This window comes from Phoenix dactylifera, chromosome 16 (genome assembly GCF_051530095.1).
Source record: "Phoenix dactylifera cultivar Ajwa chromosome 16, Ajwa_hap1_PhDact_Kaust_v1.1, whole genome shotgun sequence".
Lineage (NCBI taxonomy): Eukaryota > Viridiplantae > Streptophyta > Magnoliopsida > Arecales > Arecaceae > Phoenix > Phoenix dactylifera.
This window is the reverse complement of record NC_143205.1, coordinates 20,064,805-20,086,717: the sequence shown is the minus strand read 5'-3', so window position 1 is coordinate 20,086,717 and position 21,913 is coordinate 20,064,805. Positions and strand designations below refer to the sequence as shown.

At 38.9% G+C, this 21,913-nt stretch overlaps 3 protein-coding genes across 3 annotated transcripts; all 3 read left to right on the top strand.

Annotated features, from left to right (window-relative positions):
• Window positions 1–1,649: 1,649 nt before the first annotated feature.
• On the top strand, window positions 1,650–3,901 carry LOC103718545 (uncharacterized). Its single transcript, XM_088712991.2, has 2 exons — window positions 1,650–2,054; window positions 2,788–3,901. Exons 1-2 carry the CDS (start codon window positions 1,736–1,738, stop codon window positions 3,573–3,575), a joined length of 1,107 nt encoding a protein of 368 aa, XP_088569117.2. The 5' UTR covers window positions 1,650–1,735; the 3' UTR covers window positions 3,576–3,901.
• A 1,863-nt stretch (window positions 3,902–5,764) lies between these two features.
• On the top strand, window positions 5,765–7,069 carry LOC103718556 (pectate lyase 1-like). The gene is made up of 4 exons (XM_088712824.2): window positions 5,765–6,033; window positions 6,108–6,455; window positions 6,565–6,694; window positions 6,803–7,069. The coding sequence occupies exons 1-4, from the start codon at window positions 5,780–5,782 to the stop codon at window positions 7,019–7,021; spliced, it is 951 nt and encodes a 316-aa protein (XP_088568950.2). The 5' UTR covers window positions 5,765–5,779; the 3' UTR covers window positions 7,022–7,069.
• A 503-nt stretch (window positions 7,070–7,572) lies between these two features.
• LOC103716466 (uncharacterized) lies at window positions 7,573–21,043 on the top strand. The gene is made up of 10 exons (XM_008804478.6): window positions 7,573–8,111; window positions 9,935–10,169; window positions 10,493–10,579; window positions 10,710–10,876; window positions 12,265–12,407; window positions 12,496–12,673; window positions 12,773–13,385; window positions 14,777–14,889; window positions 16,697–16,940; window positions 20,287–21,043. The coding sequence occupies exons 1-10, from the start codon at window positions 7,987–7,989 to the stop codon at window positions 20,512–20,514; spliced, it is 2,133 nt and encodes a 710-aa protein (XP_008802700.1). The 5' UTR covers window positions 7,573–7,986; the 3' UTR covers window positions 20,515–21,043.
• The last annotated feature ends 870 nt before the right edge of the window (window positions 21,044–21,913 follow it).

Here is a 21,913-nt window from a genome sequence, read left to right as displayed (position 1 = left end):
TTACTTTTCTATAATAGGCGACTTCTGTAACACCTGTGCTTATTGTCGCTCCACCAAATTCTTCTAGGATAAAGAGATCGATATGCATGTACAAAATCTTTCTTAAAAAAAGAATTTGGTTTAATTGGTCTGTTTCAGAGTTCCAACAATAAAATTTAGGGCCGATCGCTAGGGGTACGGCTCACTTTAGGGAATGACGCCATGTCGTAGATCTCGAAAAGTTACTGATTAAGTGAAAAAAAATATCTCAACTGAGTATTGTATGACCAAGTTATAGTTTTTAAAAGTTTGGCTCGCGATTCGGCTTTCCAATATGGTAAATCTTATTTTTAGATCTTATCCAATTTCATTTTTAATGGCCAAAATAGTTCATATCAAGTCCAAAGAACCTTGGATATGAAGAAGAAGAGTGAGAGAAGAGAAATCTCGCGGGGCAAAGGAGGAGAGGATGAATCGCTCGGCTTTCTTGATGTGATTATGTTCTCATAGACAATGGCCCTGTGGGTGATCCTATGCATGGATTTGCATGGGTTGGAAACGTGAAATAGTTTCTGGAAAGACGTGCCATGCAAACAAAACCATGTATATACGAGCCCCTCACCACCTAAAGCAATTCCAACTAAGCTATGAAGTGTAAACAAATCTTGCAAGGGCTGCCAAATAGTTCAAGATGAATCATAGGCTGATTACAGTCAGCTTAAGTGAAGGCGTATAATATGGATCAATGTTTTGGGCTCTAATCTCCATGCTTACTCTACATTTGATTAAAATTTTAGGATCTACAATGGAATGTGGACCAAGTACTCATAGATATGCGGGAGGAGATCAGGATGCAGAACTCTGGCACGTGCGGTAGTGTGATAGCTTTTCTTTTACGGCCGGGTCCACAGCATGAAGAATATGATCACTTATTTATTAAAAATAAAACGAGAATAAGATCGTCAGTGTTTATATTTTCATATATTTTCTAGGATAAAAGATTTGAAATTTCGGGAAAAAATGAAAAATGCATCAAAAATTGAAAATAATTAGAATAACTGTATAAAAGAATTTTAAAAAAATAAAATATTAGTATAATTTTATATATTTGTTGATACAAATCAAGATTATTTTCTTGAAATAATCATCAACAATAAGCAAATCAATCATAAAACTTACAAATGGTCGGATTATCTTTTATTAATTCAATTATCAAGGAATAATCTGAAGAATCATATGGCCGAGAAGAAATCCTGAATAAGTCAAAACTCTCTTTAAACTTTGGAAAACGTTTTTTAAGTTGCACATTAAAAATGGTGAAATATAAAGAAAATATTAGTTCTATAATTAATAATAAGTGGTTTACTGTTTATCTACACCCATCAAGTACTGACCATGTTAATTAGTTCTATATTCTTCAGGTACTGCACCCCACTTCTGCTAATCAATGCAATTTCCAACAAGTGGGTAATAATGGAACTGAAATAAAATAGCTGCCAGTACTCCCACATGATTCAATAAATCCTCTCACATAACGATGATTTAAGAAAACCCAAAACTAATTACGAAGCACCGACTGCAATTAACTCCTTTTGACTTCCTTAGATCCAGTCCATAGAATTTTAAGATGCCAAGTCACGAACTAGAGCTATATATAGATAGATGCGTTCCCCCGAGAGACTGTCCTCATCCTCGCATAAGTTTGAGCACACGGCCGGTGAGTGAGTGAGTGAGTGCGTTCATTTGCACAAAAGCCATGAGCACCCAAAGGACGCCTTTCCTCCTGGCTCTGCTCTTGGGTTCCTTGGCTCTGAGCAATGCCGACCTTTATGGCAACCCCTCACCTCCACCGCCGGCAGCACTGCCACCGACTGGGCCAGCCCCGCCGCCACCATTTGCAGTGAAGGGTAAGGTTTTCCCTCCAGACTCGACCTTCTGCAACGACCCGAACACCACCTGCTTTGGCAAGACCTTGTCGTGCCCGCAGCAGTGCCCCGAGTTCAAACCGGCCGATCAGAAGGTGAAGGGCTGCTTCATTGACTGCAACAACCCCACATGCGAGGCGGTCTGCAAGAGTGAGTAGCACTAGACCTGATTACAAACCAGGCAATTTTTTGGTTTGGGTAATTTTATAGTTATGCTCCTGAAGTATATAGGATTCGCAAATAAGAATTTTAAAGAAAGTCTTGAGTTGCATTTTGGCATTACCATTAAGCTCTGCATGTAAAATTTAACCAGAAAGTAAATGGGTCATTTTCCCTCTAAGCTAAATAAACAAGAGAGTGCACTACTTCCTCCCTTCAAGAACGTTGTGATCATCGGAGCATGGCACTAGCTAGTATTTGAAGTTAATATTGGCAAAATTCTCTCTCTCTGCGTGTGTATGTGCGTGGGTGTTTCTGTCTGAGGAGCGCCAAACTTTTTTTCACCATGGCTTTCAACACTAGGAGTAGGTTCGCGCCAACCCAGATAATTGGAGGAGTTGATATAGAAATATTCAAATATAAGTGGATTTTATATAAATATGATAAGTTTTTGAGGTGTATTGCAAAAGAAAAAGTTCGAAACCTCTTCAATAAAAATATAAAAGGATTAAAAAAAGTTTTAATCGTTTTTACCACAAGTTCTTATAGTGTAGCTGAAGGGCAATGCCTTCGTGAATCGTGACACGTTGTAGCTGTGAAGCTATTGGCTTTAAAAGTTCGCAATAAATCTAAATAAACTATAAAATTTTGATACGTAGATAAGACATCACATGTAAGTGGGAGAGAGTAGCATGACTAAACCACCATCCTTTTGGTGCTGCAGCCCGGAAGCGCAACTGCGAGGGGAACGGCGCCGCCTGCTTCGACCCCAGGTTCGTCGGCGGCGATGGCATCGTGTTCTACTTCCACGGCAAGGCCAACGAGCACTTCACCCTCGTCTCTGACCCCAACCTCCAAATCAATGCTCGCTTCATCGGCCTCCGGCCGGCCGGCCGCCCCCGTGACTTCACCTGGATCCAGGCCCTCGGCATTCTTTTTGGCCCCCACTCCTTCACCCTCGCCGCCACCCCGGCCTCCTCCTGGGATCCCCGCGCCGACCACCTCTCCTTCTCCTTCGACAGCGAGCCCGTCGACCTCGACGTCGGCCACCTCTCCTCCTGGTCCTCCCCTTCCACCAACCTCCACGTCGAGCGCACCGCCACTGTCAACAGTGTCACCGTGACACTCCCCAGGGTGTTCGAGATCATGGCGATGGTCGTCCCGGTGACGCAGGAGGACAGCAGGATCCACAAGTACGGCATACCGGAAGACGACTGCTTCGCCCACCTGGAGGTGCAGTTCAAGTTCTTCAGGCTGTCCGAGAAGGTGGAGGGAGTGCTGGGGCAGACCTACCGACCTGACTTCCAGAACCCAGTGAAGCGCGGGGTGCTTATGCCGATCATGGGCGGTGAGGACCGCTACTACACCTCATCGCTGCTGTCGACCAACTGCAGGAGCTGCATTTTCTCGCCGGAGGAAAATGTGGCCGCCCTGGAGGACGCCGTCGCCGCCGCTACCTTGGATTGCACCAGAAAGATGAGCAGTGGGTATGGCGTGGTTTGCCGGAGATAAGCATGACATGTCGTTAGCTAGTTAGGAAGGAGAGAGAGAAAGGGAGATTGGGGACCAAATTAAGAAGGTGCATGATTTACTGAATAAATGGCATGGTGCTGCTGCCGATAGTGGTAGCAGCTCATGCAGCTTAATTGGTTTTTAAGTAGTCATAAGTAGTAACTGGACAACAGTTACATGGTATATTTCATATTTGTAATGCCTATATGGAAAGAAAGCTGGACGGTAAGTGTATGGATGGCAACGTAGTTATAATTTGGAATCATTTTACTCTGCGTTTGCAGAGGCTTCGCCAACATTAATGAATAAAGAAAGCCAATTTGAGATGTATTTTGACCAAATGAGAGTGGGCAGATAGCCATAATACATAGTTGATGAGTGTGTAAGTATATATATAGGTAGATTTAACTAGACTCGTGTGGATCTCTACTCCAACTTGGTCATGAGTCTAGATCGGGGGATGATGATTTCATATTGATGATCGCAACTTCTAGCTATATTAAATTTGCTGAGTGAGGAATTTAGGTCATTACAAAAATACACATGAAAATTTTGATAGTGTTTTTTTTATCTCCTTCTTATAAATACCACTGTTAACAAACATGGATGGAACCACCTCAAAAAAGATAATCTCAAACTCAGGATGCAACCCCTGCACACCCCTGGCGGGTCATAATAGATTATTTGAAATGTGGCATCCTCATCTCCCTCCCAATTCCGGTTACTTAGTATGAGTTCTCCAAAACAGCACTTCCTACCTCTTGGTTAATTTTCCACTTCTTATGGTAGCCAAATCCTTGTCCATGTCCTAATTCCATCTTTTAGTGAAGCTCTAATTAGAAAATTGAATAAAACAAGATTTTGTTTTCATATATATATAGCTACTGTTTTATTGTCCTTCATATATTGGTAAATTGGATTTACTTATATGAATGATAAATTGGATTTCATATATTTATTTTTTACTAATTTTATTATCATGTAAGGTTATGTTAATAGATAGGTCAGATCACCATCTTGCAGACCAGTTAACATTTTGCACCCCTATACGAAAATCTTAGCTCCTCCCTGTTTACGAGCACATTCAAATCCACGTGGCCATGATTTGGGATTGAAATCTAGCAGAAGGAATTTCCATGTATGTTGCTTTGGGAATTGCTTAGAGTCTAGAGAGCTCTAATTCTAAAGTTCTGATGAGTCTGGATGGAAAGCAAAAGGTTTGAAAGGGTATCAAGAGAAGAGGTTTCTTCGAGCGGGGGTTCCTTTCAAAAACTAAATATTGTATGGATTTACGTACTTGCTTTCTTGAGGATTTCTCTTTTGACACCCTTGGATTGAGGGCATAGGCCAATTTTCAATAAACCACATTAAAGTCTGGTGTTTGTTGTGTTATTCTTTTATATTTTTGCTTGAATACCTTTCTGTTATATTTTGTGATGTCGTCTCAAATGCTGATGGGAGTTACTTCCATACGTAAGAATATTTATCATTTAATGATTATATTAATATATAATATAGCTAACGTAATTATAGCTACACCCTTCTTTTTCTCATATCACCCATCAACATAGAGATTTTTTCGGTAATCTCAAAAACCCAATGGGATAAGAAGGATGGCATGGCTTCATTCCATCATACCTATGGAACAAATTGTTTCATGATGAAGGCCCTTGATCGGATGGAGGACGTACGTAACAATTCTGGCCCCCTTATTTTGGACTGTTTGGCCTTGATATCAACTGTCAAAATATAGGATGGAAAAGTTTGCTGGTGCAGCGTACACTTGGAAGTCAGGACTCACAATCTTCCTGAAACCCCACATTTCATGGCCACTGAACTTCCCCAACCAAACTCTTTCTATTCCAAGCAAAAGCTCACCACAGCCTTCCAAGCCCCAACATCTCATACAACAAACACTACTGTCCCTTCCGGAAACAAAGCATTGCATCTAAATCCAAGCTCAACCCACCTTATAAATCTCCAAGACCTTCTACCCCACTTCCCATCCCTCATCTCTCCATATGGTTGACACTTCAACCATGGCCTCTGCTCCTTTAGCTTTATGCCTCCTCTTCCTGACCTTCCTCGCTAGCACCGAAGCCACAAGGAACATGAACGTCATAGATCGATGCTGGCGTCGTCATCCAAACTGGTCAGCCAACAGGCAACGGCTTGCCAAGTGCTCGGCGGGGTTCGCCGGAAAGATGGTGCAGAACAGTGGCCGTGGGTTGATATTCTACACCGTCACCGACCCTAGCGACGACCCTGTAAACCCTCGTCCTGGCACATTACGGTTTGGGGCCACCGTACTCAAAGGTAAAGTATGGGTCACCTTCCAAAGGGACATGACCATCAAGCTCCTGCAGCCGCTCATCGTGAAGAGCTTCACCACCATCGATGGTCGTGGCGTCGACGTCCAAATAGCACAAGGAGCTGGATTCTTAATCAACAAGGTATTGTTTTAAGAAAAAAGAATAGACGTAATGAATCCATGCATGGATAAAGTCTAACGTTAATACGGGATCAGGCAAGCAATGTCATCATCCACGGGCTTCAATTCCACCATATACATGCCCAGCCAGCTGGTTCAGTAAGGGACCCGGAGGGTAACCTGGTGGACTTGGGAGTGGACGGTGATGCAATCCGACTGGTAGCAGCCCAGAAGGTCTGGATCGATCACAACTCACTCTACCGGTGCCAGGATGGGCTCTTGGACGCGACGAGGGGCTCGACGGAGATCACCATCTCCAACAATTGGTTCCGGGACCATGACAAGGTGATGCTTCTGGGCCACGACGACAGCTTCGCCGAGGACAGGAACATGAAGGTGACAGTTGTGTACAATCGGTTTGGTCCAAACTGCAACCAGCGCATGCCAAGGTGATCGATCGCTGTAGTCCTCCATTATACTATATATTGATCATGATACTGCTTGATCCATTTCTTTCTTTATTTGCATGCTAAAATTAATTAATGCTAACTTGTGTAGGGTAAGGCATGGATATGCTCATATAGCAAACAATGTGTACGACGGATGGGGAGAGTACGCCATTGGTGGAAGCATGAATCCTAGCGTCCTTAGCGAAGGGAATCTATTCATAGCTTCAGGCAAGAGGAAGGTGAGCACTGTAACCTTAAAATTAATCTCTCCAAGTTGGATGGTACTTCTTAGGAGCCTCTAAAGCTAGCTGTAATTAATGATGGGGATGAATATGGCAATATTTCAGGCAACAATGAGACTTCCTGGCGAAGGGGTGAATTCATGGAACTGGAAGTCAGTGAACGATGCCTTTGTCAATGGAGCTTTCTTCAAGGCAGTTGGGGTTGTTAAAGGTTTGCCACCGTATCAAAAGCAGCAGAGCTTTCCGGTTGCCAATGTCAGGGACGTTGGGATGTTGACGAAGTATGCAGGCGCCATCCGTTGCTCCATAAGATCTAGGTGCTGATCAGTTGAAGCCCTGAAAGGAAGATGAGTCGTGTACACCCACTGCTATGCGGCCAAGAGCATGTTTAATGATATGTTTACTACCTCTTATCTCTATGAGTGGATTAAAGATTCAAAGTAACTTGTAAGCTAGTTGTAATTGTTTCGGTGATCCAAATGCTATTCTACATCGTATTTGTATCTGTTTCTCCATTGCTGGTTTGTTCTGGTCACTTATGTTGGATGCCAAATTCTTTGCGAGAATAAGACTAATCTAATCCAACTCACAACCCACAAGGCTAGGAACCTAAAATATGCTAAAAAATGTGAACATCTCCTGCAATCCCCATCTCAAACGGTTTGTATTGTATCTTTCATGCGAAAGAAGGATTCATGTTGTTATTTTAGTAACAGCGGCATTCAGTGGTTCGATCCAAAACCAAACAACACAACGGTTGCCAAACATAGTCAAGTCAAAAGTAATAAAATGATACAAAAAAGAAAAAAATTTAGTAGCTTAGACCTTTGCATCATATTTTGCACAAATCTAATCCGAAGTCCGTACTTTTTTCTTTCGAATATGCACAGATCTCAAAGCTCATGTTGTGCAATCCAACCGCGGATTCGCGCAGAAGGAAAGTGAGTCCTTTTTTTTGCGCGAAAGGTACAACCGAGTCCATCTAAAACACGGCGTATGATGCTTCACGCGACACGAGTGACGGTTTAGGGTGCCGTTTCTCTCCTTTTCTTGCGCTTTTGAACGCCCCACACGATCCGCGAAATTGCCGCTCTCGACAGGTCGGTGGCGCGCGCGAAATTCTCCGATGGCTCGCTCGCTCGCTCGAAGAAAATGGTGGCTGGGAATCCGGAAGAAGAGAAGAGAGAGGAAAGAAGAAGGGAAATAAGAGAAGGAAAGAAGAAGGGAAGAGGGAGAGAAGTATCGTTCTTGATCGCTGGATCGAACCATGGAGATGAAAAGGAGGCAATATGGGGTTTCTTGAGGACCTGTTCCTTGGTTGGGGGAAGGACGCGGAGATGGAGGACGAGAGCGTCCCCAATCCCATCCCTCTCCTCTCTTCCGTTGCCAACTCCGTCGTCTATCGCTGCTCCAGGTTCCTTTCCCCATCTTTTCCCTGTTTCTTTCTTTCCTTCCCTTTTCTTTCGAAATGTTTGCTTTTACGAAGGATTCATCAAAATCTGATCTTGATATGTTTTGACGGGAAAACACGCAAAATCCGAGTCCCTTGTAATTGGGATTTAGGGTAATGCAGATTATTTTACGACGAGTATGCTTTTCTCTTCTGGATTTTTTTGTCAAGAATTCTGTCGTGGAGATCTCTGAGCCTCCTCAGAACGAATTTTATTAAAATCTTATTTTTTAGATGTTTTTGATTGGAAAACACCTGAAATCCAAGATCCTTTCGGTTGGACTTGTGATAGCTTGATATATGTTAGGAGGACCTTGCTTTTTCTGACATGGTTTTTTCTGAAGTATTTCATGGGATATCTGAGCGTTTGGTGCAATTTGGTTCGATCATTTTAGGATCTTGATGCCGTTTCAATTGGAAAGCATCTGGAATCCAAGTTTGTTGTGATTAAATTGGGCTTATTGAAGTATTTTAGCACACAATTGTTTTGAAAATGTAATTCATACCTGGTGCAACATGTGTCTCCTATTAATTTTTGATCTACTCTGTAAATGGCTGCTGGTTGTTAACAGTTGCATAATTACCATAGCAATAGCACTGACATGTCGAGTGCTTCACCTTAAAGTGAGAATGGAGGTTGTAATTTAATTTCCTCGTTCTTTTGAAATGTATTGAACTAGAATTCCTATGAAGCAACTGGCTTGCTGTTATCAGGCGGAACCTGTTATTATAATCAAAGTTTCTCTTTTAATCAGAAAGAAGACATTCAGAATTTCTCTTTGTGTGTGGCATCAATCAATTGATAAACCAATCAGCTAAGACTTTCCTATCAAAATGGCTTGGCTACATAAGACCACTTATAATCTGAAAGGCTCTATGGAAGGTTCATGAATATTCAAGAATGTCTTCACAATTGGTTGTGAATTTGAGGTTAACCCTATATGGACTGCTGGTCAAGATCATTTTAGGTAAAATGGATCTAGTTGCATGAGGTGCAAAAAGGTTATAGTTTTTTACTCTTTGCAATCATGGAGAATCCTATGAAAAGTGATGGAATTACATTTGAAAAGAGACATATGCTGATAGTCAAGGTTGAATATGACGGTGATTGTTGTTTGGTTCTTTTGACGGTGAAGAAGAAGAAGAAGAAGGAGATGAAGAAGAAGAAGAAAGTGGTGGTCGTTATAATGGTTGTGGAGGCTTCCATTTCCATTATATATTAGTTAGAGGAATTTAGATTCCCTATAATGGCTGTTATATAATGGAAATAACAGCCATTATTTAACTTATTCGTTTCCTATCTAAATCAAATGATCTTCTGAAATTCAAATCTCTGCACCAACAGGTTAAGATAATGCTTTTAGTAAGTGAATATGATTTAAGCAAATAATGCTATTACTTGTCAATATTGTCCAGTATTCCTTTATAATTACAGATAACAGCCTTTATAACATAAGCTATGTTATTCTCACACATTCCATGTCCAAGGAAATCTGGGCAAGGGCCATTACTTCTGTTATGTGGTAAATATTGGTAACGAAATGGGGTCCCTCACTTGGCATATGGAAACATCAATTTATAAGATCCAGACAGTGGCTGTTGCAGCATTTCTGATGTACTAAAAAATCTGCCTTGGTCAAGGTCGATTATGCTTATAAATTCTGTTTGCTTGTCTTTGTTCTATGATTTGTTTTCTGGATCACCATTTTGTTCTCACCATGTTAGTTTACTCAATTTCATCTCACATGTGAAAATAAAGCGTAATTGATTGGTTTGTATAATTTCAGGATTCTTCTCCTTTCGATGGAACAGTTGCAGCAGCATTTTGAGGCTGATTTTCCTGACCATGTTAAGCAACCTTCAACATATGCTAGAAATCTTGTAGAATACTGTTCTTTCAAAGCTCTCCATGCGGACACTAAGCGTCCAGATCATCTGGCTGATAAGGAGTTTCGCCGTTTAACTTATGATATGATGCTTGCATGGGAAGCCCCTGATAAAGAGAGTGAATCCTTACCCAAAGTAAGACATCTATGCACTGTTACAACTGGACATGCGTAAGAAGCTTGGAATTATCAGATATCATTTTGCTAAAAAAAGACTATCTGTTGATTTTGTGTAATAATCCTTTGGTCATTGTTTACTAGTCTCACTCTATGCTTTTATACTAGCTATTGTTTGATCATCATTTCCTTTCCTTCCTCTTTTCTTCTTCTTCTTCTTCGTTTTCTCTTCTTGCATGGTTCTCGCCCATGGCTTTATTTTTGTGTTCTATAACAGATATTTATGGTGATGGGACCTTTTATATTGTTGAACTTTAATGAGGCAACCGTTGACTGTAACAGGAAACTGCTTTCTGTAACCATCCAAAAGTAGAAGATGATGATAGGGTATCATTATTTTATGAAAGCGTTACAAGAATGGCCAGTCAGGTTGTTTGTTCCTTTACCATTCCCCTTTTTTTTTATTCTTCTCTTGATATTTGTACCGACTTTTTAGCACATATTTTGTTTATCCTGCTTAAATTATAGCATGTAGATGAAGTAATCTTTCTCTCATCAGGTTGATGGCAAGAAGACTGTTGGACTGGAAGCTTTTGCCCGTATAGCTCCTTCCTGCCCTGCTTTAGCTGATCCAATCACTGTTCACAACCTTTTTGATGCACTTACAATGTCAAGTGGCCGACTTCATTTTCTTATATATGACAAGTATCTCAAAAACCTAGACAAGTACGCTATCTGATTTCTTGATTCGTGCACATCTTTATTAAATATGGTTGTTTCCTTTTATGCAACAGGTTCATTGAGAGAGGGATCTTGATCAGATCAATCGAAAATTTTTGGTTCAATTATTATTAGCCTGTTAGGTTTAAGAGACTTTTGATATATAATTTAGCAGCCTCACCTTTTATGTCATTTCATAATTAACCATTAGATATCTGATCGACATGTTCATTTCATGCTCACTGCATCCAATGTAAACCTCTCTCTTAAATAAAGAATCTACATAACACAATGATGGTGCAACACCAATAACAATATAGGATGCTGCATCTGGAGGCATTGCCGTTGCTTGGATATATTTCTGCTGCTTTTACTAATATTTGTTCCCCTCAGAAAATAAATCATATGTTGACACCTCATGGACCTAATGGGCAGACGTAATTTAAGACAATCTTGGAGATAAATTGGTAGCCAGTGAATATCAGCTTGTTGGAAGAAATACAATTTGGAAATGTGTTTCTATAGTGGGAGTTACTTTTTTATATCATGAATCATGAGTTATTTTGTCCACCTTTTTAATTAACATAGTTCGTTGCAGAAAATCATACAAAAGGGAAAATTACGTAATGACCCCCTCAACATTGGCCTCTTACACCCCCCCCCCCCCCCCCCCCCCCCCCCCCCCCGGCCCCTCCAAAAAAAAAAAAACTTCTTTAAAATTAGACCCATGCATTACATTTTGTTGCATTGTGACCCTTCTGTCTATTTCCCTTAAGATGCAGTCAACAGCCACTCTTCAAGGTTGTGTCAAGTACTTGATCTTCCACACGAATGACATTTTCAATAGTTTCTTATTTATGCTGTTTAATATCCTTGCACTGAATAATCCTAAATTTCCAATATCAACTGAATTTCCATTATGTAGAAACCCATATGGATGATATTTTGTTTCTTGACCATTGGCCAAGGATTCAAGTCCCGGCGGGACGTCCCATAGGACACCGAGACGGGGTATCATCCCAAGTGTTGGGATAGGACTATCCTGCCATCGTCCCAGCATCCCAATCGACACGTCTTGGGACACCCCTATCCCAAGTGTTGTGATGGGGCGGGATGGCAATGCGTCCCATTCCATGGGAAAATCGGGACAACCCTGTCCCACAAGATTTAAAACTTTGCCATTGGCATTTTGATTTGATGATATTATCTTGTTCTCTCCATAAACTACGAACAGCAATTGAAAATCAAGGAGTACATTGCTGGGTTATGATTTTTAGAACTTTTCTGTCAACCACTGGCAAAGGCTGTACAAGCACATGCATCATTTGTATGATATATTAGGCTAATTTTCATGGTCAGGCATATGACAGTTATTCTTCATTCTGTTATTATAGGGTGTTGAAATCTGCAAAATGTATGTCAGGACCCCCACATGCTTCTAGCCTTCACCTTGCTGATGGGGAACTTATCTTAGATGTTGATGGTGTCATGCCCACTAAACCTGTTCTGCAACACATTGGAATGTCCACATGGCCTGGTTAAGCATCTCTCTTATGGTAATTTGGCTGTGTACTAGTGATTTATATTCGATTCTAAAAGCCTCAGCAGGATATTCTTTATGGCAGGACGGTTGACGCTTACCACCCATGCTCTTTACTTTGAGTCTTCAGGGGTTGGGTCATATGCCAAAGCTGTTAAATATGACCTGGCCAAGGATTTGAAGCAGATGATCAAGCGTGAATTGACTGGACCGTGGGGTGCTCGTCTCTTTGATAATGCTGTGATGTATAAGTCAAACTCACTGTAAGTGTGTGGCTGAGAAAGTATTGTGCATATCTATTCATGTCTGATATTTCAAAGAGTTTGACACTTCAAGCCCTACCTAACTTTGCTCTTTTACAGAGCAGAGCCCATTTTTTTAGAGTTCCCTCAAATTAAAGGTCATGCACGCAGAGATTACTGGTTTGCAATCATACGGGAAGTCTTGCATGTCCACAAATTCATTAGGAAGTTCAATCTCAAAAAGTTTCAGCATGCAGAAGCTCTTTCGAAGGCCACTTTAGGCATCTTCCACTATCGCACTGTGAAAGAGGCCTTCCATATCATACCCTCACACTTTAAGACAATACTTGCTTTTAACTTGGCTGAAAAACTTCCAAAAGGAGACAAGATCTTGAAAGCTTTATATAAACACTTGGAGCTTTTGGATAGCAGATTTCTGCACCATGATGCTGGTCATGATGTTGTTGAGACTTCATCTGATGAAAAGCCACAGACTGGTTCTTTTCCAGCTTCTTTATGTACACTTACTAGAATGGGCATACTGCTACTGCGTAAAGAAGATAATCTTGAAAAAATATATTTTTCAGTTGGTGATGTGCATGTTGGTGAGACAAGTCCCCTGCAAATGGCTGTAAAAGAATCAGTTTGTTACTCTGGCAGAGTTGAGGCAGCACGTGCAACATTGGATCAAGTTAAAGTTGAAGATATTGATACAAACGTAGCTGTAGTGAAGGTACATTTCTGTCGTTTCCAGTTCCTGTTTTATACTTGGAAAATGGAGCATATATGATTAAACCATTTGGAACCTTATAGATTAGAAAAGAACTTGTAGAAAGAAATCTGGGCGTAGGTAATATCCTTAGTCTCACTTTGTTGTTAAAAAAACAATTCCACAAATGTGAAAAGGGAACAGGTACATTTTCGTGTCTATTATTGTTTCATTTTCGTAACCATTTATACAGATTGCAAGAACATGTTGAAAGATCAAGTTATGAGAAACATTACTATGATTGTTTGACAAAGTTAAAATGCTTTCCATATTGCTTAGATTGTAAATTAACATTGTAATCATCCAAAGTAGCTCTACAGAAGAGAAGTGTTTATTGTTTCGCAAGAAAACAGGATGCTACATACCCAATGAGATGTATGCAGAAATTGTTCTCAACTTCATTTTGACAAAAAAAGATAAATAGCAGCTTACGATTTGTATAACATGTTCAGCTCAAAAGAAAGCCATAAGCATTGTGCAAGATTAGATAATTTGAGGAACAAGAAACTGGAGATATACGTCTAGTAAATGGGACAAGTCGAGCCATCTGCTTTGGGTTAAACCAATAATTTAGTGGTGGTGAGAAAAATTAATTAAATTGAAGCTTATAATGATGAATGACATGTTTAAGCTCACAATAAGGTGATACAAATACTATCTTGTATCTTTCACAAATATTCCAGAGGCACATTTCTGCTTTAGCCATCGTGGTGCTACATCATTAAGTCTGTTTCTGCAACCTTCGGTCTTCCATATAATATATTAAAGATTGCAAACAGCACAATGAGGCCATTTTGGCCATCAAAGAGGAGAAACTCTGTTTTTAGTTTGTCATTAGTGAACAGAATTTATCAATATAGTTTCATGTAATTGCTTAATTGCGTTAATAGGGATAAAGTTACTAGAAAGTTAGGACAGTTGCTAAGGCATGTGTATTTTTTGACGCTGGTTTTAACACCAAATGAAGTTATCATGCTTATGATCCAAACCTTTCCACATGTCTTAGTGACTTTTCCTCTTTTCTAGCTTGTTTCTTTTATTTTTTCTGTGGTAAAATGGTAGATTTTGATTCATGGTAGGCAACATCAAGTTGTCAACTTTCAGATCCCCCATAGGATTCTCCGTGCTTTTTCATGTGTATTAGTAAAAAGAGACAACTTTCTATAAGCGATCAAATAATATGAATTGATTGCATAAGATCACGAAAACACTGCGTATAGAAAGAAAATGCATTTGGTATGCTTTTGCAGTTGATAGTTTACATTGTTGAACATGCTGAGATGATTCTGAAATATGTATAAAGGTTTTTTTCAAGTTTGTAACTTTGTATTAATGCATGGTCTTCTTCGTTGCAGGAATTAACTTTGCCTTTGGTTGAATTGGGGAAACGACTCCTGTTTTTAGCAGAATGGGAAGATCCTCTTAAATCAACGGTGTTTTTGTTTTTGATCCTTTGTGTTGTCTACAGGTGTTCATTTGTTTTTGTTTTTCTCTTTGTTTTTGATCCTGGAGAAGTAAATCTTTTTTTTCTTTTTTTTCAGATATATAAATCCAAGTCGTTGCATCCTTTAGTTTTGTTGTGTTTTGATGTATCTGGAAGATTGCCTTGCACTAATAAAGTAGTTGTAGAAAGAATTTTTGCAGGCCATTTTTAAGCAAATTATAGAAAATTTTGTCTCAGTTTGTGTATTTATTAGCTTTAGTTATTTGATCTGAATAATACTTTCTATATTGAGCTCTCTTGCACTGAGTGATGTATAAACATCCGTGCACATGCAAAATTTTACTTATGGCATGCCTTTCATTTGGGCCTTATTGAATAAGGTGTAAGATCAATATCCTTTTCTTTCCTCCAGGGTAGACTGCATCCAGAAAGACTGAATTCACACAATTTCTTTTAGACAAATCAAATTCTTCCTTTTTTTCTTTTAACCATTACCACGAGGCTACATGTTGTGTTTCATTCGGGAATAAATTAGCGGAAAAGGAAGAAATATGCAAATTGAAATAGTTATGCCACAAGTTATTACTATGTTTGCTTGGCTACAGTTTCTGGAATAACTTTTGGTTGGGGGTGTTCTTGTCCATAAAAATAGGAAGCAAGCATTGATAATGGTTTTATGCCAGGAATAGCTTATGATAGTTTTTCCTTGGAATAGTTGTGCATGGCATAAGCAAGTTTGATTGGCTTAACTATTCCTTGCTTATGCCTGCTTTTAAAATACTTGCCTGGCAGGCGTAAGGCTTATCCAGACCTTATGCCTGCTTTATTCACCAACCAAACACTTCCAAAGTATACTCCTAGAAAGAATGCAGGATTAAAATTTGAATGCAGCTTGTAAGGTAACAAGTCAGTTTTTTCTTTTTTTAGTGCCTATATTTTCAAACTGTTTAGATTTTAAAAGCTAAGAACTTTGTTGATTTTCTGAAATTACAGTTCAGGGGATTGTTATTTAGTATCTTTTATAAGCAGAAAAAATAATTTTCAAGGAGTTGAAATTGTTTAGTGGAGGGTACGAGTTCTAGATTATTTGCATTGACAAGCAATGACTTCTTTCCTAGCAGTACCTTATACTTTTCATTGTAATAGGGCTAACTTCATGGATTGATCTCTCTCTGAGTGTCTAGATGTGTGTGCATGCGCTTTCATGATTTTGTATGTGCATGCACTCATGCTCATGATGCTCTGCTTCATGATCTCTGTTTTACTATCCCTTACATATCCTACCTAGACTGATGGATTTTTTTTAATTTTGAATATAAGAGAAAAATTAAAACATAATGATAAGAGAATGAGTGGAAATTGGAACCACTCAGTAGGACATAGCACATGCCTTTTCCCTCCAATATTTAAGTCCAAGCTTGGCTTTAGTTAAACCAATTGGCGGGATAGGATAAATACACCCACCATACTAAATTACATGCCTTATTATTGAATATGAAAAAAAAAATGAACACCAAGTCCACGTAATGGGCCATCTAATGATTATAGGTATGTTGTTTAGACAGCAGTTCTTCTGGTAACAAATTGACGTTCCCATTTATATTTGCACTTTTATGGAGGGCTCCTGCTCTGTCAGTTACAGATCATGCATCTCAGTAACTCCTTTCTAAGCTTCAAAATAAGTACATTCATTGTCCTCATTTGGTTATTATAGTTTTAGTGATGTTGTGCATTACTGCATATATTTGGTTCATCTGCTCTAATAAGTAAATTTAATTTTGTTTGGTTTTTCTTTTGTTCTATATTGACAAGGTAATGCCATGACTTGTAGGGGTTGGGTCAGGTACATCTTGCCTTGCATTTTCTTATCTCTTGCTACTTTCATGCTCTGTCACAAGCATCGAAACAGAGGGAAACCACTGGAAGCCTTTCAAATCGAACCTCCTCCTAATAGGAATCCTGTTGAGCAGCTTGTGACATTACAAGAAGTTGTTTCTCAGCTTGAAACAAATGTTCAAGCAGCAGTTATTACTCTTCTTAAAATAAGAGGTATCCTGTTTGCAGCTTTTCCACAGGTTTGACACCTTAATCTCCAACCAACCTCTTAATTGCATCTTGCAGAATGAACTAGGATTGATTCATGGAAAGATTGAATTTCCTGATACGGAGATCTAGTGAAATTTTGTAGAATATGTACATTTATATACAGATATGATATGCAATATTCTGAATTTTTGCATTTTTTTTCAAGAATGTCAGCTTTTGTATTTATTAAGTTTGTGAAAGAAGGATTAATTGTATCTTTGACCAGCAATATATTATTGAGTTGTGCATCTGTTGTCATGATAATGTCCCAAATTTTCATGTTTAGTTTTCCTATTATCCTATATATGATCTCTTTGCACAATGGTATGCAATAGATGGAGAAACTTTGCGTACGAACTACGAGTTTTATTTTAAACATTGATGAGCTCTATTGTGGAGCTCATCCATGAACATACTTTGTTTAATACCATGACATACCCATCCATAACCATAAACCATGTGTTGAATCATAGCTGATGAGTAGATAAGCTTCAGACATTTTTGTACAGTGCCACATCATTCAACTACACGGTAACTTGGTTCTTTATGTGTAATGCTCATGATTTTGAGTTTTGTTCCATGCATGATGTTAAGGATGGCAAGATGAGTAGAATTATGAGATGGCACTACCTGAAAGCATGCATCCACAAATATGAATATATGGAAACGCCAAAACAGAAGTATCTTGCTTATAATTTCGTTATGTTAATTTTTTGAGAGCATCACTTAGGAAGAAGAAAATATAATTCTGAAGGTTTTCTCTTTTCATTTTTACTATATTAAATGGGGCCAGTAAACAGTCTATTGCATCAAAAGAAGATAAACCTTATAGTTAATATTTTCTTGTTTTTTTCTCAAATGTCAAGTACCCTTGTCATTTAAGTCAGGTGTCATTGAACAAGCAGAGCGAGTGTATATGTGATACTTGGAATGTTGAAGTGTATTACCTTTCTTCTCTCAAAAAATGTATGCCAACTTTCTAAATTTGTCACTAGGATGAAAAGTTGCATGCGTAGGATGGTAGTTGGATTGGTGATATGTAGGAAAATTTGAATTCAGATGATACTTAGTTATTATTTTGATATGGCCACGATGAGGCTGCAGGATGATGGTTATGAGAGTTGATGATACAATCATTATTGTCAGGGAATAAGTATTCACTTCTTGATGTCATTAAAGTTAGGAAACAGGCCCATGCTCTCTTGCCTGGGCAATTAACCTTCTGGACAATTGAAACTAGAATCCAATGGTTGAAAAAACAGGATGAATGACCATCTAAAGATATGCCTATACCAAATATCTAGAAAAATAGATCTGTAGCTAGATCAGATCGGATTTGTGGGAAGCTAGACGTACACTGAATCCTACCAAACCACTTGCATCCCTAGGCCCAATTGCATGAAATCCAGTAGGCATGTTCCTAATTACAAGGAGAAGATGACAAACATGAGTGATCAATCATCAAATCTTATACATATGTAAAAGAAACTCCTTAAACCCATTGAATTTCTTCAAATTTTCAGGCCTGTTTCAGATTCCTGAATGTCATGTCTGTGGGATATCTCCCATACGAGCTGAAGGTAAGGAGAGGGGGTTACGGGATTGCAAAATTTCTGGAAGGTACTGGATTCCCTTTTGAAGGTGTTTTCTGAAGTCCCTATGGCCTTAGGATTCTTGGATCGTGGCATACCTGACCAGAGATCTATTTTCTCTCTCTGCCTCTACCTTGTCCCACGTGGGAGATTTCCCATGGACAGAACATGTACTCTCCCAAACTGGCTCTCGAAGTCTTTTACATCCGACAATCCACGGACATGTCAAAACATTATTCAGTCATTCAACTGACATAATTGCAAAGAAACTGCTACCCATATCCATTGCAATATTGTCAGTTAAAAATATTAAATTGTTCCCACAACTCATATGGACACAAACAATTGGTGGATTATAAGAAAGTCCCTAAGTCTGATGTGAGATTTCAAAGGTATTCATGTTTTATACTATGCAAAATTTCTCAAGTGCATAAAATGGATACTTACTAGAGGGTGAACCTTGGCGCAATAGTGAGGTTGGTCTAGTTAGGTGTCACAGGTTCAAAACATGAAAACAACCTATTTGTACGAGAGGATAAGGCTGCATACATGTCACCCTCTTTAGACCCTATAGTGGTGGGAGCCCTGTATACTGGGCCAAAGTTAAAGTGGCATATATTTGACCCTTCCTAGAGTGACTTGCAGATGGATTAACATATCAGAAATCAAAAAATTATTGCATTTACTATTGTACCAGATTTTTATGTATTCATTTTTCAGATTTTTCCTCTGTTCTTATTTGTATCAGGAAATATCCTCGATTTTTTCTGGTTGAAATGTAATAGTCAACTTCCGACTAAAATCTGCACTAAAACTGAAAAGGAGCAAACTCTCTTGTTTTCTCCCCTAAGTAAATGGTAGGAAGCTCATCAATGTTTTTGCAAGCTTAAAGCATAAACATTGGTTGTAAGTTCACATATTGTGAACTTGGCAAAGCACTTTGCCAGAAGCAGTATCTTTAATCATAGCAAGTATTCTCCACTCAGAGGACATTTTGCATCGTGAGGGATTTCTTCATTGACCTGTTTCCTTGTTGGGATTATTTGTGAATACTATTATAATAATCATGAGATGTCCTGGTTAGGGTATATTTGGTTGGTTTTGCATTTCTTTTCCTTTATAGGTCTATTACTTATGGTGTCAATCATTCTCAGGTAATAGCAAATCATTTTTTTGTCAGTTTGCTTGATTAGGAGTTTCTTTATTAGTGTTGATTCCTTATTGTTAATTCTTGTATATGCCTTTGATAGTTATCGTGGTAAGGGCAGATTTAGGCTGCTTTCTGACCTTTTTTTTTGGCTATGATCAGGATCATGTTTCCTTCTGATCTTGGTTTATTACCCGTCTCTTTTAATTAATGTGTCAATGGTGCCACCCACCTTCTCCTAAAGGGGTAAAGGAAAGTCATATAATGTACTGTGTAGACAATATGAGGTAACGTCAATAAGAAAAACGGTTCAGAAATCATGAAGTAGCTATTTTGGTAATAGATTCAATAATTCTTCTGTTACCGTTATCTATAGTATTAAGATTTTTTTTTTTTTTTTTTTTGGGGGGGGGGGGGGGGGGGGGGGGGCAATACATCATATGATTATCCTGTCTTTTCTTCTACTCTGACAATGGCACATAACTTCATGTTCACTATGAGTCTTCGAATGCTTGTTAAAATTTTCGGGGCTTCCTTTCCTTGAAGTCCGCCTTTTGTGGTGCATACTTTTTGACATTGGAAACTTACTGCTTTCAGACTACAAACAAAGTTGCAATCACTTTGATCACCACTGCAGTACTGTTCGCCTTCGTGCCTTTTAAACATATTGTCTTGTTGGTGCTTCTTGAGGCGTACACAAGGGAGATGCCATTGAGGAAAAATAGCAGTGAGAAGTTGAAAAGGAGAATGAGGGAGTGGTGGGTCCGCATTCCAGCAGCCCCGGTTCAGGTTGTCAGATCCAATGAGCACAAGAAATTGAAATGATGCAAGTAGCTCGAAGCATCCGCTTCAGTAACTTGCAAATGATTTCTTCCTAATGTAAGCTAGCTTGCTTGTTCTCTTTATGGGCTGCTTTCCCTCCTCTCTTTTTGGTCTTGTATGTGTACTTAGTGGGTCATGGTTGCTCCAAATCAATCAGAGTGGTATTGTTGTAAGAATGCCGGTTGAGACAATGTGCAAAGGTCGGCATCTTTTGTCTCGTCAAAGTCACATTTCACAAGAACATGGACAAAAGGTCTTGTTAAGTTGTGGTATTCAACGTAATGATATTTAGAAGCAGGGTTTGGGTGAATCAAGCAAAGATTACAGAGAGAGCAAAAATGCATCAATGGTTATGCTTGGCTCTTATCATCTTCTCTAATTAGTCTCCCAAGGTCTTTCTCGAGTTGTGAGCCAACCACACTAGCATCAATAAAAAAATGAGGGTTGTGCACATCTTGGTATGTAAATCAAATCATGTTGAGGTTTTAGAATTCAAAGTGTGGAAGAGAAATGAAGCATTAACAACTCATAATGACTATATTGTTCATTTCAATCTTGCAGTTTACTCTTTATCAATCTATTTGACCCCATAGGGATAATTATCATTGTAAATATTTGCAATGTTGTAAAATTGTTTTAACAATTGCTATTTACAAAAGTACATTCAAGGTTTAAGCATTAATTCATTTATATTGATGTATTTATTTTAAATTTATTTTTTTCTTTTTACAGCATTACTGCATTTATATTATTTATACAAGATAATCATAATATTATACTTATGCTACAAATGATATATCTTTCATTTGGACCGAATAATGTCCTTATGAGCAATATTGTAATATGAAAATAAGGCCTTTTTTCTGAAACTATGAGCTTCAGAGTAATCTTCTATATTTTTTTTTTCTGTTGAAAGAAAAGATGAGAATCCAGATAGGACCCATCGGCCTTCATTGAGAGGATGAAGCGGAACCAATGCTAAAAGAGAGATGAAGGGGAAGACTTCCCTCCAGCTGTGTCTTACACATCATGTACGCCACTGACGAAGTGGAGGGGAAACAGGAGTGGTTCAGGGGGTGAAAATATGCTTGAATTCGGTAGCTTTGAGAGCAGCCTCTGAATCCATCTCTAGATCTTCTTGATTGTTTTAACTACTTAAATGTTATGGGGTACATCTTTGTCTCTAAACGTCTAAATACTATTAACGGTGACGTCTGAAGCTACCAAGTATAAGCATGAAGGAACAAGAAATTCTCCTTGCACTGACTCAAGGTAATAACTTATGGAAGGTTAGATGTGCAATGAAAGGTCTGTTTCGATATTCCTATAGAACTGGGCTGAAATTCTATAGGATTCATGGATTGAGCTATCCATTTAGACATGGTTTTGTATCAACCAAACA